The sequence below is a fragment of the Gigantopelta aegis genome, chromosome 3 (assembly GCF_016097555.1).
Source record: "Gigantopelta aegis isolate Gae_Host chromosome 3, Gae_host_genome, whole genome shotgun sequence".
In the NCBI taxonomy this organism is placed as follows: domain Eukaryota; kingdom Metazoa; phylum Mollusca; class Gastropoda; order Neomphalida; family Peltospiridae; genus Gigantopelta; species Gigantopelta aegis.
Genome location: NC_054701.1, coordinates 43,968,784 through 43,985,787, shown reverse-complemented (window position 1 = coordinate 43,985,787; position 17,004 = coordinate 43,968,784). Strand labels below are relative to the sequence as shown.

Here is a 17,004-nt window from a genome sequence, read left to right as displayed (position 1 = left end):
TCAAGATGGAATCAATGGATTAGCCCTGTGTGACGCACATTTTATGGCATTAAAATGACATGTCAAGATGGAATCAATGGATTAGCCCTGTGTGACCCACATTTTATGGCATTAAAATGACATGTCAAGATGGAATCAATGGATTAGCCCTGTGTGACCCACATTTTATGGCATTAAAATGACATGTCAAGATGGAATCAATGGATTAGCCCTGTGTGACCCACATTTTATGGCATTAAAATGACATGTCAAGATGGAATCAATGGATTAGCCCTGTGTGACCCACATTTTATGGCATTAAAATGACATGTCAAGATGGAATCAATGGATTAGCCCTGTGTGACCCACATTTTATGGTATTAAAATGACATGTCAAGATGGAATCAATGGATTAAACATGGTTCTGTGAATGACTTGTGCACACAGATGAGCAGCATACAGGTGGTGTCTAATGGTGTAGGCAGATAGCTAGTTGAAGTTGTCGTCAAACGATCACTCGGATTATGCAAGATGACTTGATGGTCTTCAGCATATGATGTTACAAGTGGTCATGCTGGCTGAGGACAATCAGATGTCTCCTATCTTTGCTAAACAAGTCCTGTAGTTGTAAACTGTCAGTCAACTACATTCCCTTATCCGTGCAACAACCATTATAGGGTACATACCATCAAATCAAATCCCATAGATTACAATAGTAACATACAGTATGTGGCCATAACTCCTACATGCAGCGTATCAATCGACATGTACACCAAGAATATAAATACTACCACCCCTCACCCTTAAAGAAATCAGAAACAAATTGGGGGTTAAGTTTCTATTTTGGTTCTGTATACATTATTGTCAAAGTGTATTTTATTGCACTGCCATATCCGATTTAAATGGGATATCTCAAGATCTAGACAAAACGCCAAACAAAGCTAGGACATGTTGTGATGACAACATACTCTGATTGTTATTTACAGTTTATTTGTTCTGTACAAAAGATAAAAAAAAAACTCATGATACAATGACAGCTTCTTGGTCAGCTTTCACTCCATACTGCGAAAAAAAAGACAAAAAGACAAAATTACCTTAAAGTAAGATGATCATGTAACATTTTCACAACTTTTTACTTTTTTAATTATTATATACAGTGGACTCTGTTCAAACTGGAAACTGTGTAATCCAGCACCCTGTTTTGTCAGTTTTTAAATTCTATTTGGACAGTTTAAAGTTTGTTTTGTTTAACGACACCACTAGAGCACATTGATTCATTAATCATCATTTATTAGATATCGAATTACTTCGACAGAGTCTATTCCAGGTATATTAAAACAATTCAATGTTTGTATTTAATTCACACACGGACACACATTTATTCACCAATGACTTTGATGGTACTTGTATACATGTATACTTAGGTAAAAGTGTTTAACAAAATTGTAAAAGGAATAAATAGAACTATATTTCATGTTCTTTATATTCTTTTCTAGATTTGTTTATTAAACATATATGTTTGATACAATTAAAAACAATATTGAAGGAATAAACTGTTTTGTATTATCAATCAAAGCAAACAAAATGGAACATTATAATAATGTGCCCAGTGTATTACATGGCTTGCACATTGTTTCAATCAAGTAATAATATATATATATATATATATATATATATATATATATATATATATATATATATATATCTCTCTCTCTCTCTCTCTCTCTCTCTCTCTCTCTCTCTCTCTCTCTCTCTCTCTCTCTATCTCTCTCTCTCTCTCTCTCTCTCTCTCTCTCTCTCTCTCTCTCTCTCTCTCTCTCTCTCAAGGGATGTTATTTTATTTTCAATTGGTTTGAGCTTCTTTTTTGGGGAGTAGAAATAATTTTCATGTTCAAGACTGGACAAGAATTTCTAAGAAATTATCTTTATTACAGCTTGGTGTAAAGTTTCATCTATTCAGAAATGATTTCAGCTTTTATTTTTCAGTGGATAACATATTTCAGATTAATATCAAACCTGAGTCCTGTTTTACAAAGTGATATTGGTGCTAACATCACCCTAAGTGCATAAGGTATACAGTAATTATGCACTTAAGGCGATCTTAGCGCTAACATCACCCTAAGTGCATAAAGTATAAGGTAATTATGCACTTAAGGCCATCTTAATGCAAACATCACCCTAAGTGCTTAAGGTATACTGAAATTATGCACTTAAGGCGATCTTAGTGCTAACATCACCCTAAGTGCTTACGGTATAAGGTAAATATGCACTTAAGGCCATCTTAGCACTAACATCACCCTAAGTGCTTAAGGTATACTATAATTATGCACTTAAGGCGATCTTAGCGCTAACATCACCCTAAGTGCATAAAGTATAAGGTAATTATGCACTTAAGGCAATCTTAATGCAAACATCACCCTAAGCGCTTACGGTATACTGTAATTATGCACTTAAGGCAATCTTAGCGCTAATATCACCCTAAGTGCTTACGGTATACTGTAATAATGCACTTACGGCGATCTTAGCGCTAATATCACCCTAAGTGCTTACGGTATAAGGTAATTATGCACTTAAGGCAATCTTAGCGCTAACATCGCCCTAAGTGCTTACGGTATACTGTAATTATGCACTTAAGGTGATCTTAACGCTAATATCACCCTAAGTGCTTACGGTATACTGTAATTATGCACTTAAGGCAATCTTAGCGCTAATATCACCCTAAGTGCTTACGGTATACTGTAATAATGCACTTACGGCGATCTTAGCGCTAATATCACCCTAAGTGCTTAAGGTATAAGGTAATTATGCACTTAAGGCCATCTTAGCGCTAACATCGCCCTAAGTGCTTACGGTATACTGTAATTATGCACTTAAGGTGATGTTAGCACTAATATCACCCTAAGTGCTTACGGTATACTGTAATTATGCACTTAAGGCGATCTTAGCACTAATATCACCCTAAGTGCTTACGGTATACTGTAATAATGCACTTAAGGCGATCTTAGCGCTAATATCACCCTAAGTGCTTAAGGTATAAGGTAATTATGCACTTAAGGTGATGTTAGCACTAATATCACCCTAAGTGCTTACAGTATACTGTAATAATGCACTTAAGGCGATCTTAGCGCTAATATCACCCTAAGTGCTTAAGGTATAAGGTAATTATGCACTTAAGGCGATCTTAGCACTAATATCACCCTAAGTGCTTACGGTATACTGTAATAATGCACTTACGGCGATCTTAGCGCTAACATCACCCTAAGTGCTTACGGTATACTGTAATAATGCACTTAAGGCGATCTTAGCACTAACATCACCCTAAGTGCTTATGGTATACTGTAATAATGCACTTACGGCGATCTTAGCGCTAATATCACCCTAAGTGCTTACGGTATACTGTAATAATGCACTTACGGCGATCTTAGCACTAATATCACCCTAAGTGCTTAAGGTATAAGGTAATTATGCACTTAAGGCGATGTTAGCACTAATATCACCCTAAGTGCTTACGGTATACTGTAATAATGCACTTAAGGCGATCTTAGCACTAATATCACCCTAAGTGCTTACGGTATAAGGTAATTATGCACTTAAGGCAATCTTAGCGCTAACATCGCCCTAAGTGCTTACGGTATACTGTAATTATGCACTTAAGGTGATCTTAGCGCTAATATCACCCTAAGTGCTTACGGTATACTGTAATAATGCACTTAAGGCGATCTTAGCGCTAATATCACCCTAAGTGCTTAAGGTATAAGGTAATTATGCACTTAAGGCAATCTTAGCGCTAATATCACCCTAAGTGCTTACGGTATAAGGTAATTATGCACTTAAGGCAATCTTAGCGCTAATATCACCCTAAGTGCTTACGGTATACTGTAATAATGCACTTACGGCGGTCTTAGCGCTAATATCACCCTAAGTGCTTACGGTATACTGTAATTATGCACTTAAGGCAATCTTAGCACTAATATCACCCTAAGTGCTTACGGTATACTGTAATTATGCACTTAAGGCAATCTTAGCACTAATATCACCCTAAGTGCTTACGGTATACTGTAATTATGCACTTAAGGCAATCTTAGCACTAATATCACCCTAAGTGCTTACGGTATACTGTAATAATGCACTTACGGCGATCTTAGTGCTAATATCACCCTAAGTGCTTAAGGTATAAGGTAATTATGCACTTAAGGTGATGTTAGCACTAATATCACCCTAAGTGCTTACGGTATACTGTAATAATGCACTTAAGGCGATCTTAGCGCTAATATCACCCTAAGTGCTTAAGGTATAAGGTAATTATGCACTTAAGGTGATCTTAGCGCTAACATCACCCTAAGTGCTTACGGTATAAGGTAATTATGCACTTAAGGTGATGTTAGCACTAATATCACCCTAAGTGCTTACGGTATACTGTAATTATGCACTTAAGGCGATCTTAGCACTAATATCACCCTAAGTGCTTACGGTATACTGTAATAATGCACTTAAGGCGATCTTAGCGCTAATATCACCCTAAGTGCTTAAGGTATAAGGTAATTATGCACTTACGGTGATGTTAGCACTAATATCACCCTAAGTGCTTACGGTATACTGTAATAATGCACTTAAGGCGATCTTAGCGCTAATATCACCCTAAGTGCTTAAGGTATAAGGTAATTATGCACTTAAGGTGATCTTAGCACTAATATCACCCTAAGTGCTTATGGTATACTGTAATAATGCACTTACGGCGATCTTAGCGCTAACATCACCCTAAGTGCTTACGGTATACTGTAATAATGCACTTAAGGCGATCTTAGCACTAACATCACCCTAAGTGCTTACGGTATACTGTAATAATGCACTTACGGCGATCTTAGCGCTAATATCACCCTAAGTGCTTACGGTATACTGTAATAATGCACTTACGGCGATCTTAGCACTAATATCACCCTAAGTGCTTAAGGTATAAGGTAATTATGCACTTAAGGTGATGTTAGCACTAATATCACCCTAAGTGCTTACGGTATACTGTAATAATGCACTTAAGGCGATCTTAGCACTAATATCACCCTAAGTGCTTAAGGTATAAGGTAATTATGCACTTAAGGCAATCTTAGCGCTAACATCGCCCTAAGTGCTTACGGTATACTGTAATTATGCACTTAAGGTGATCTTAGCGCTAATATCACCCTAAGTGCTTACGGTATACTGTAATTATGCACTTAAGGCAATCTTAGCGCTAATATCACCCTAAGTGCTTACGGTATACTGTAATTATGCACTTACGGCAATCTTAGCGCTAATATCACCCTAAGTGCTTACAGTATAAGGTAATTATGCACTTAAGGCAATCTTAGCGCTAATATCACCCTAAGTGCTTACGGTATACTGTAATAATGCACTTACGGCGGTCTTAGCGCTAATATCACCCTAAGTGCTTACGGTATACTGTAATTATGCACTTAAGGCAATCTTAGCACTAATATCACCCTAAGTGCTTACGGTATACTGTAATAATGCACTTACGGCGATCTTAGCGCTAATATCACCCTAAGTGCTTAAGGTATAAGGTAATTATGCACTTAAGGTGATGTTAGCACTAATATCACCCTAAGTGCTTACGGTATACTGTAATAATGCACTTAAGGCGATCTTAGCGCTAATATCACCCTAAGTGCTTAAGGTATAAGGTAATTATGCACTTAAGGTGATGTTAGCACTAATATCACCCTAAGTGCTTACGGTATACTGTAATAATGCACTTAAGGCGATCTTAGCGCTAATATCACCCTAAGTGCTTAAGGTATAAGGTAATTATGCACTTAAGGCAATCTTAGCGCTAATATCACCCTAAGTGCTTACGGTATAAGGTAATTATGCACTTAAGGCAATCTTAGCGCTAATATCACCCTAAGTGCTTACGGTATACTGTAATAATGCACTTACGGCGGTCTTAGCGCTAATATCACCCTAAGTGCTTACGGTATACTGTAATTATGCACTTAAGGCAATCTTAGCACTAATATCACCCTAAGTGCTTACGGTATACTGTAATTATGCACTTAAGGCAATCTTAGCACTAATATCACCCTAAGTGCTTACGGTATACTGTAATTATGCACTTAAGGCAATCTTAGCACTAATATCACCCTAAGTGCTTACGGTATACTGTAATAATGCACTTAAGGCGATCTTAGCGCTAATATCACCCTAAGTGCTTAAGGTATAAGGTAATTATGCACTTAAGGTGATCTTAGCGCTAACATCACCCTAAGTGCTTAAGGTATAAGGTAATTATGCACTTAAGGTGATGTTAGCACTAATATCACCCTAAGTGCTTACGGTATACTGTAATAATGCACTTACGGCGATCTTAGTGCTAATATCACCCTAAGTGCTTAAGGTATAAGGTAATTATGCACTTAAGGTGATGTTAGCACTAATATCACCCTAAGTGCTTACGGTATACTGTAATAATGCACTTAAGGCGATCTTAGCGCTAACATCACCCTAAGTGCTTACGGTATAAGGTAATTATGCACTTAAGGCCATCTTAGCGCTAACATCGCCCTAAGTGCTTACGGTATACTGTAATTATGCACTTTAGGTGATCTTAGTGCAAAGATTGCTTCGTAAAACAGTACCCAGGACTTGGATACTATAAAACAACGAAGATAAGTAACAGAATACTCACTCTGTCTCGAAACTCAGTCAGATTTCTCTTCATGGCGTATGCATCTTCACCATCAGCATAATACTTGGGTTCAATTTCATTGATGCTGTAAAAGAAATGGAAAACTGAATAATCACAAAGGTCCAAGGCATTCACCTTTTTTTGGCTGGTATAGTAACACCTAACTGTTGGTCATAAACTATAGCCTACTACATGCAAAAATTAAACAACCCCAATCGTTATAGTTTAAAGATGCATTTATTTAAAATTTTAAAAACTGAGTGCATAAATTCTTCTGCATTAGCATCATGTGTAGCAAAACACCTGATTAGCATGCCACAAAATAACCAAAGGAGTATATTGATTTCGGTATGTGCTTAATATATATTTTTATACGCTTGAACAATCTATTCTATGTAAATCAGGGCTAGCTCTGGCACTCGTCAAATTCGCCAACTGAGAATTTTTAAAGCAGTTGGTGAATTTTATTTTAGTTTGGCGAAATAATTTCATGTAATAAATGACATTTTTTTGAAAATAACTGACAATTTCTGCAATTTTTGAAGTTTAATAGACAATTTGGCGAAATGTTCTGCTCACCCAGAGCTAGCCCTGTAAATTAAAACAATGTCAAGGCCTTTGACAATGGAAATCTTTACAAATATTAATGCAAAAAAAAAATTGGGGGGGGGGGGGGGGGGGAAATCAAATTCTTAAAAGCAAAAAAATCAAATTACATGAGTGTTATTTTTAATAGTATTTTCTTATAGTTTTGTTTTCTTCAATTGGCTACAATTATGGCATAAATTCTTTAATATGTGCAAATATCAAACATCTGTTTAGCACCTGTCTAAGGGAATAAAACGATCTGACAAACATACGTGAATTTGAGAGTATGTGTGTAGAGATGTAACGCCGCTCGGTTGCTCTTTCTCACATGCAGCGAGACGTACTGTGCATTAAAACATTCCACCATAGCTCGCGACGCCTGGTCCATCAACTTCTGGGCTAACCCAAGTCGTCTGTGTGATCGTTTTACTGCCTGTAACAAGCAAAACACCACAATAAACACACCTCGGCACACCTGCGTTCTAATGACATGAAGGCTCCATGGTAACAGGAAGTACAGTTAAAGGTTTGTTTTTTTGTTTAACGACACCACTAAAGCACACTGATTTGGTAAAATGAAATGCTTGGTACACTGGTGTTGTGCTTAAAGTTACCACATTGCCGTGGCATATTATAACAATTTATCCTGCAACCACCTTTTCTACCGACAGAATATGATGATACATAAAGTAAAGTCATATTCGTAGAGTATCAGGATATGACTTTTGACATGATTCATGACATCACACACATAGCTACATTACAAAATCGATCATTTGACCCCTAGGTCATCATACAATGTGGCTGAAATAATAGCTGTTCCCCTTAATTTTTATGGACTGCAGGATAAAGATAATAACGAGTCAATGACATCGGATGTAGCCCAGCGGTAAAGCACTCGCTAGATGCACGGTCTGTCTGGGATCGATCCCCATCGGTGGGCCAATTGGGCTATTTCTCATTCCATCCAGTGCACCATGATGGGAATATCAAAGGCTGTGGTATGTACTACCCTGTCTGTGGTATAGTGCATATAAAAGATCCCTTGCTACTGATCGAAAAGAGTAGCCCATGAAGGGGCGACAGCGGGTTAACTTTCTCAATATCTGTGTGGTGCTTAACCATATGTCTGACGCCATATAACCGTAAATAAAATGTGTTGAGTGCGTCGTTAAATAAAACATTTCCTTCCTTGTTAATGTATCAACATTGTAACATCTTAAAAGGCTTCCCATAATCTAACTTAGGGGAGCATTTAATAACGTCTCTCAATTGTTCTCACAGCAAGGTCTGAATGTGTGCGTTATTTGTCATGCACCATCAACTGATCTGTGATACTGATAGATCGCACTATGCTATCAATGGATCGGTTGTTAGCGTAGCCACAGCCCATCAGTAGATTGTGCAAGTATCGATCGATCGATCATGCTGCGCTGATGGCTAGGAAATACCTGGAAATGTTTTATTTAACGACGCACTCAATACATTTTATTTACGGTTATATGGCGTCAGACATATGTTCAAGGACCACACAGATATTGAGAGAGGAAACTCACTGTTGCCACTTCATGGGCTACTCTTTTCAATTAGCAGCAAGGGATCTTTTATATGCACCATCCTATAGACAGGATAGCACATACCATGGCCTTTGATGTACCAGTCGTGGTGCATTGGCTGGAGCGAGCCGATGGCTAGGCTACCTAAGGATCCATTGATGGCACAGCGTACCTGATCGATGCTTGCCTGATCAATCAGTGCTTACGCGACCTACCAATATCTACACTAACAATGGATCTACAGATGGCACAGCACAATCAATCAATAGAGCAGAACAGTCTATGGTGTGTGACATTATAGTTAACAACAGTTATCAAGAGCTGCCTTTATACAACATACGTTTTTTTAATGTTATGTACAGGGGTCAAAGATATTATTATGAATCAAAATTCCATGACTTAACATAACTTTTTAAATGACATCTCCATAATTTTTTTAATTTTTTTTAAAAGGATGTTAAGGGTTTGTCTGCAATCAACATAATCTAATAACAGAAAAATGTGCCCCAAACGAATCAGTTGGTGAGTGCTTGTTACAAAACATAGATAACTTTGCCTCATAAATTATTATTTGTTTTCAAAGGTTGCACAAAAAGTCTGAAGCACACGGTAATGAAAAAAGAAATCTTATAACCATCAGGTAGGTATTATGTGAGTACAACCCAGGATCTTTGACAAGCACCCACACTGAGTATTGTATACCAACCAGAGATGTGATGTGACCATGTGGAACCGAGTCTTCCGGATCTTCCTCCCTATGAGAAAAAATCAAAATGCATGTGTATACATGTCCAAAAAAGACATCACTACAAATAAGTAATCAGGGCTTCTAGATTATGGTAGCCCCACTCCCATGGCTAGTGATATTCAATGTCGGACTAGTACAGGGCTTCTAGATTATGGTAGCCCCACTCCCATGGCTAGTGATATTCAATGTCGGACTAGTACAGGGCTTCTAGATTATGGTAGCCCCACTCCCATGGCTAGTGATATTCAATGTCGGACTAGTACAGGGCTTCTAGATTATGGTAGCCCCACTCCCATGGCTAGTGATATTCAATGTCGGACTAGTACAGGGCTTCTAGATTATGGTAGCCCCACTCCCATGGCTAGTGATATTCAATGTTGGACTAGTAAATAACTGCTATCATCATGTCCGACGACCAATAAAAAACAAATTGGTTAAATCTTGCATTTATGTCTGTTTTGTAAATATGACTTTCCTGCCCCACTCACCTACCCAAATCAAAGGGTTTTTAAACTCTATGTCCCTCTTTGGGTGACATACCTGTATCTGTTTGTATTTTATTAAAGTAGGGCTAGTGAATTTATAATCATGGCTAGTAAATTTCTTTAATCACTGATCCCATGGCTAGTGGATTTTTATAAAATTCTAGAAGTCCTGAGTAATGAAGTGAGAGTTTTAATAGCCAGTTTACCCTCACCATCAACCCCATCACGTCAGCGCTGCAAGAAGTAAAGCCACAATGTACCCAACTTGATTTCAACATTCCTTAACAGTGAATACATCTAGAAATCTACTTGTCCACCAACATTTTCACTTGTCTAAATAAATGCTTTGTTTTATTCAAGGATAAGGATGATGTTTTTGATTGCTTAAAATGAAACTGCATTGAATATTTTCACTTGTCCACAGGACAAGCACCAAAGTGCATTTTGTTTGTCCGAATGGATTTTCACTTGTCAGGACAAACGAACAAGTGCTTATTTCGAACGATGCTTAATGATTTTGTGACAACCACGGATTATGGATCTCTGTACCAAAAAAAAACAAACATTTGTTATATTTATTAGTTTCAAAACGAGAGTTTGACAGTACATATTCTCAACTATTGGTTAAGGTGTTTCTATTTATGTGGAAGCCACTTTGGCTGAGTGGATCAAACACTGCAGGGTTTCTGCCAGAGGGTAAAACAGGTATGGCACCATATCAATTTTTTTTTGCAGATTTAATTTTTTTAAACTTAAGTTAACTTTTTGACAAAATTAATCACTCTTATCACTACTGTACGATTTTCTTAACCCTAACCCTAAAATTAACCCATTTTCTTTCTGGGGGAGGCCCCCATACCCCTGTTGACTGTGATTGCATTCAATTCCATAGCGCTATACCCCCAAAAAAAATTCTGGCAGAAACACCGACTAGACTGTCAAATATCATGCAAATTGGAGCAGTTCATTCAAAATCTGCCAATCGACACTTGGTATTTTAAAATTTTATAGTACAGTTGTATGTGAAAATAAGCTCAGATACAGAAAGCATTACATACCGGTATGTTAAGCCTAAAAGTTTATTATATTTCAGTGCATTCATTTACTACCAAAATTTATTACCCATATGGGCTCAAATATACGGGGTAATATTTTTTCGATCTCTGCACAGTGTGCAGATTGCTTCTACAGCCACTGATTGGCTGGCTTAAAAATCACTATGTTTGGTTGGTTGCTTGTCATGGCCGGAACTTCACTTTCATTCATATAATGTTTCCATTCATGAGTCAGATTACACATACGTTATACGATATACAAAGATTTACAAAAACAAATGGACTCACTTGTTTCGTAAACATGAAATGGTATATTTTCATAAGCAGCGGCTTCAGTAATATATAAAAATAATTATTTTCAAATGCAAATACAGTCGTATTATTTTGTACTGTAAACAGTTGGCTGTAAAAAGAATGCCGTTATGCTATGACGTCACTTACATTACGTCATGTAATGTGTGTAAGATTATATGACGTAATGGCTGATGGCTTTGTTGTAGACTGCAGAGGAATTTTTACAAATCAGTTAAAATTGACAATGGGTAATAAAGAGAATAACCAACTCGCTACGAGGAGTTACGAATTATCTGTCCCTCGTGAATGAATGTTGTAAAACCCTCGCCAAAGGCTCGGGTTTACAACATCCATTCACTCGGGACAGATAATTCATAATTCCTCGTAGCTTGTTAGTTATTCTCTAAATAACCTAAATTATCCTAAGATTAAGACTCAGGAATAAAATGTGCAATATCAGAATGTAAAGAGATAACAGAACAATTGAATGTTTTCTCATTGAGGGTCCTTTGCTTTCAGCTAGTTACCAGCTGTCGGCAAGCTTTTATTTCTGTTTTCTGCAATTGCAGATTTGTTGTATTTTAACATCTATTTCATTGGCCACTCACTGGCTTTTAAAGCAACAATCCTACCCATTTAATTGACAACAGTCAGTTAGTATAGTATGTCCAGGAACTTGTACTTACATCTTTGCCAGGACATATCCAACAATTTTCCCATTTTCATCTTCAGCTACATAGGATAACTGTATGAAAAATAGTTTAAAAAAACAAATAAATAAATAAAATAAATGCAATTACATATATTTGTTGGAGAATTTATCAATAAAACAAATCATGGTAGATACAGCAAAACCCTGAATATCCAAACAATGTATATGTTGGTACTAAAATGTCATCAAATTAAACAGTCACAAGAATAAAACACACTCACGAGTGCACTATTTAGTGGACACCATTTCTAAATTATACATGTAACTAGAAGATATATTTTACATAATTTTTACCTACATTCAGGTAACTGATTGCTTGGTTAGGTGAATCATACCTGCACATTTAGTAACTTAATTATACCTGTAATCCTAATACACTTGTGAAATGGTTCAGTATTACACCGACATTCTAAACTTACTTTAAATTAACTGATTTTTCAATGAGACAGAATTGTTCTATTTAACTACTGATGAGTTGCATGTCAAGTGACCAAAAAAAATCTGTCTTAAAATTTGCTTGCAATTTTAAATTTTAGAATGTGCTTGTAACAGTTCACACCATAACAGCTGTTTGGTGCATCGCACGTGTAAGGGATGACCAGTTGTACATTAATATCATCTCCAGTATATGTTGGAGATCACTTACGAGACTTAAGCTTGTAAGCTTTTGCTTATTACAGACCATAGGATTTCAAACTTCATGGGAAACACTTTTTCGGTTTTGTGCCATGTGATCATGGGAACCACCAGAAACTGTTTACGTTATTTTTGCTGAATAATCATATTTGGTATAATAATCATGGGAAACAAAATTTCGGTTCCTTGATTTTATCGCCACGCTACTGACACGTTACCACAGACATCGAAATAAGCATTGTGTCTGGTAACCCATTTACAGGTTACCACAAAATATAGCCTGGTAACCTATAGGTTGCCACAACTATATGAAAGTTAGAATTGAATTCTTGTTACTACTACTAATTTTAATTCTAAAACGCGGACGTTCTGAAATTGTATTGGTGCGTGTGAACATTGTTATGAGAAACAAAATCCGGAAGTAAATTTATCTAGTGGCACTGCTTAAACGCGGATTGCCGAAATTGCTTGCAATTGCACAAGTGCGCACGAACATCGGTGCAATTTCATACAAGAAAACGAAACGTGGAAGTAAATTCATCTAGTGGACACTGCTTAAATGCGGAATAACTATAATTGCTTGCAATTGCACAAGTGCGCGCGAACATTGATGCAATTCCTTACGAGAAAATGAAACACGGAAGTCCGGAATGCATTGCCTGGTTTACGTTCAGAAACAAAACTACCATTACGTTGACTTTTCTTACATGTGGTAACCTCCCGGTAACCTGAACGACCGTTCTCGACTTATTTCGATGCCTGTTACCGGAAACAATCGTTACCGTGAAATCCAAAGGCCTGTTATTAGATACATTTGGCAACCATCCATAAGATAAATCATTTCGAATGGGTACTCTTGTATCACTGTCTGTAAATTTGTAATACATGTACTAACCTGTGGCCAGGACAAGCCGTGGTAGAAGTAATACTAACCTGTGGCCAGGACAAGCTGTGGCAGAAGTAACACTAACCTGTGGCCAGGACAAGCCGTGGCAGAACACAAGCCGTGGCAGAACACAAGCCGTGGTAGAAGTAACACTAACCTGTGGCCAGGACAAGCCGTGGCAGAAGTAACACTAACCTGTGGCCAGGACAAGCCATGGCAGAACACAAGCCGTGGTAGAAGTAACACTAACCTGTGGCCAGGACAAGCCGTGGCAGAAGTAACACTAACATGTGGCCAGGACAAGCCGTGGCAGAAGACAAGCCGTGGTAGAAGTAACACTAACCTGTGGCCAGGACAAGCCGTGGCAGAAGTAACACTAACCTGTGGCCAGGACAAGCCGTGGCAAAAGTAACACTAACCTGTGGCCAGGACAAGCCGTGGCAGAAGACAAGCCGTGGTAGAAGTAACACTAACCTGTGGCCAGGACAAGCCGTGGCAGAAGTAACACTAACCTGTGGCCAGGACAAGCCGTGGCAGAAGTAACACTAACCTGTGGCCAGGACAAGCCGTGGCAGAAGTAACACTAACCTGTGGCCAGGACAAGCCATGGCAGAACACAAGCCGTGGTAGAAGTAACACTAACCTGTGGCCAGGACAAGCCGTGGCAGAAGTAACACTAACATGTGGCCAGGACAAGCCGTGGCAGAAGACAAGCCGTGGTAGAAGTAACACTAACCTGAGGCCAGGACAAGCCGTGGCAGAAGTAACACTAATCTGTGGCCAGGACAAGCCGTGGCAGAAGACAAACCGTGGTAGAAGTAACACTAACCTGTGGCCAGGACAAGCCGTGGCAGAAGTAACACTAACCTGTGGCCAGGACAAGCCGTGGCAGAAGTAACACTAACCTGTGGCCAGGACAAGCCGTGGTAAAAGTAACACTAACCTGTGGCCAGGACAAGCCGTGGTAGAAGTAATACTTCATCTGGTAGTTTTCAGGCAGACACAGCAGGTTGCAGTGCTGCATGTTCATCAGATCCTCGGGCTAAAATTACAAACACAATACATGTACTTATTGACCGTTTTATTTTAAAACGTTTAATATAAGGCAAAGTAGTAAATCTTAAAAGACAATTACCATCCCATTTAACAATAGTACACGAAAACAACAATTTAGTCAGGTGCCACGTAAAAATGAAAATGGGCTTTAATCTAGAATTGAAAAAGTAGAAGTGACTCATCCCTTCACAGGAAAAACAGAGAAGTTTGATAACAATAGGAGAAGTTTGATAACAATAGGAGAAGTTTGATAACAATAGGTGAAGTGAACATTTATTGGTGCATTATCTAATGTCTCATCATGTTTCGCATTTATTAAAAAAAAATCCAAATTATATACCGTATACACAAATATGTTCGCGAATAAAATATACCTCGAAAATCGTGAACACGTTGATAGCACCGTGAATTTAATTACGCGCGAACTTATTTCCGATTTGGTATATTATTATTTACCTTATAATATATAGTCTTATCTCTACACGCCCAACCCATATCAGAATCAAGCAGTCAGAGGTCTGCAAGGTCACGTGATTCTGTAAACCTGCCTGGTCACATAGATTTGATCAAAGTGACACACAGTTGCATGTAAGTCTGTTGTTACGTAATCTCAGTTTTGTTTGTTTTCTTTGTAACCTTGAATGGAAGTTTTTGGGTACCACCAATAATTAAGTTATTTCTTCTGATATTTGCGTTTTTCAATTTTTTGTATCGCATGTGCGTGTTCCATCAATAACATGTCTTATTAGACATGTATACATACAACATTGATGTCTCGCTGACAGCAGGTGCGTGAAATTGTCATTGAAAAGAGTTTGGCAAATGAAATATGGGTAATTTTGATTTTATTATCGGGGGACACAATTGCGAAAATAATTCCTCGTGAAAATGTAAAATGAAAGCCTGATCGCGAATTATTTTAGCCACGAAAATATTTTAGCGTATACGGTATTCGGTTTACATTTTGGTTTGGGTACATTTTAACTTGTATCCTTCCCAATAGAGAAAGAGTTCCGAACATTCCACAATACTAACCTTAAATCTAAACCCACTGAATGCTTGAACGATCCAAAGTCTTGCCATAAATATCTTACCTCTACCGTCTGCCTATGGTCATCTTTTAAGGCATGAGTTCCTTATTTTCCCCATAACGATTTTAAAGAAATATTTGTTAGAATTAGTTTAAGGTTAGGGTTAGGGTTAGCGATAGTTATATAAAATATCTTTTAAAACAATTTGTTCTATAAAACCAACATAATGTTTATATTTCGTAATCCAGGCCTAGCACTACGTCGTTTGTAGTGGTGGGGAAAATACGGATTTTAAAGAAATTTCTAGTTTAAGGTTAGGGTTAGGTTAGCGAACAGATTACGAGAATAGGTTCTCCACCGAAACAGGGCACCGGACGATACAATTGTTTAATTTGTGATAAAATTAGTCTCTTCCTTCAGTGAATTTAAAACTACTTCGAAAAGCTTATAAATAGCTAGCATGTTTCATACCTGTGCACATCGGATATTCATTGTGAAAATACTAATTAAGTTGAAAATTTACAATCTTTGTATTGTCGTGTTCAGACACACTACCATTTCGCTACGGAAGTGAAATAAAAATCAAAACCAACATTAACATTAACCAATTTCGTTTACGTAATTAAGAAACAAAATGTTATTGCCCTTAAACTGAAAAAAGTATACTTATTATACTCTCCTTTAGTTAACTTAAATAATAATAAATTAACTTAAATTAATATTTTACGACATCTATTGCCTGTTATAACAAAAGTCCCAAAAGACTGAGTATTCACATATTAATTTTCTTGTTTCTGTATTTGTGTGATCAGAATGAGATACTGGTTAAAAATATACTTTGAAAAAAAGACTGATTTAGATTTTGTCTCCCCTGCAGAAGCAAATTTTCTCTATTTTAAAAAAAATATTTGTTTTGAAGACTGACTCGATACCCCTCAATGGGAAAGAAAGTTTGCTCGCCTTAGTGTACCCCCGTCCCCCCACGTGTATAAATTCCTGCAGAAACTCCTGCAAGACCGCTATTTGTAGCAGAGGGGATCAAGGGCCAGTGGTCCCCCCCAAAAATAGGAAATAGAAGGAAATGTTTCATTTAACAATGCACTCAACACATTTTATTTATGGTGTCGAACATATTGTTAAGGACCAAACAGATATTGAGGGATGAAACCCACTGTCGCCACTTCATGGGCTACACTTTTCGATTAGCAACAAGGGATCATTTATATGCACCATCCCATAGACAGGATAGCACATACCACAACCTTTAATACACCAGTTGTGGTGCACTGGCTGGAG

General features: G+C 37.6%; 1 protein-coding gene across 1 annotated transcript; it reads right to left on the bottom strand.

The window, feature by feature from the left end:
- Positions 1 to 802: 802 nt before the first annotated feature.
- LOC121368094 (N-alpha-acetyltransferase 10-like) lies at positions 803 to 16,280 on the bottom strand. Its single transcript, XM_041492651.1, has 7 exons — positions 16,180 to 16,280; positions 14,565 to 14,663; positions 12,074 to 12,132; positions 9,512 to 9,560; positions 7,522 to 7,682; positions 6,662 to 6,746; positions 803 to 1,041 (listed from the first exon to the last, which is right to left on the bottom strand). Exons 1-7 carry the CDS (start codon positions 16,198 to 16,200, stop codon positions 1,000 to 1,002), a joined length of 516 nt encoding a protein of 171 aa, XP_041348585.1. The 5' UTR covers positions 16,201 to 16,280; the 3' UTR covers positions 803 to 999.
- Between the last annotated feature and the right edge of the window lie 724 nt (positions 16,281 to 17,004).

Coding starts and splice junctions, on each gene's coding strand:
- LOC121368094 (XM_041492651.1), bottom strand. CDS start 16,200: ATGAATATCCGATGTGCACAG. Junction 7,683..9,511: donor ATGGTCACATCACATCTCTG/GTTGGTATACAA, acceptor TGCTTGTTACAG/GCAGTAAAACGATCACACAG. Junction 6,747..7,521: donor ACACATACTCTCAAATTCAC/GTATGTTTGTCA, acceptor TTTCTTTTACAG/CATCAATGAAATTGAACCCA.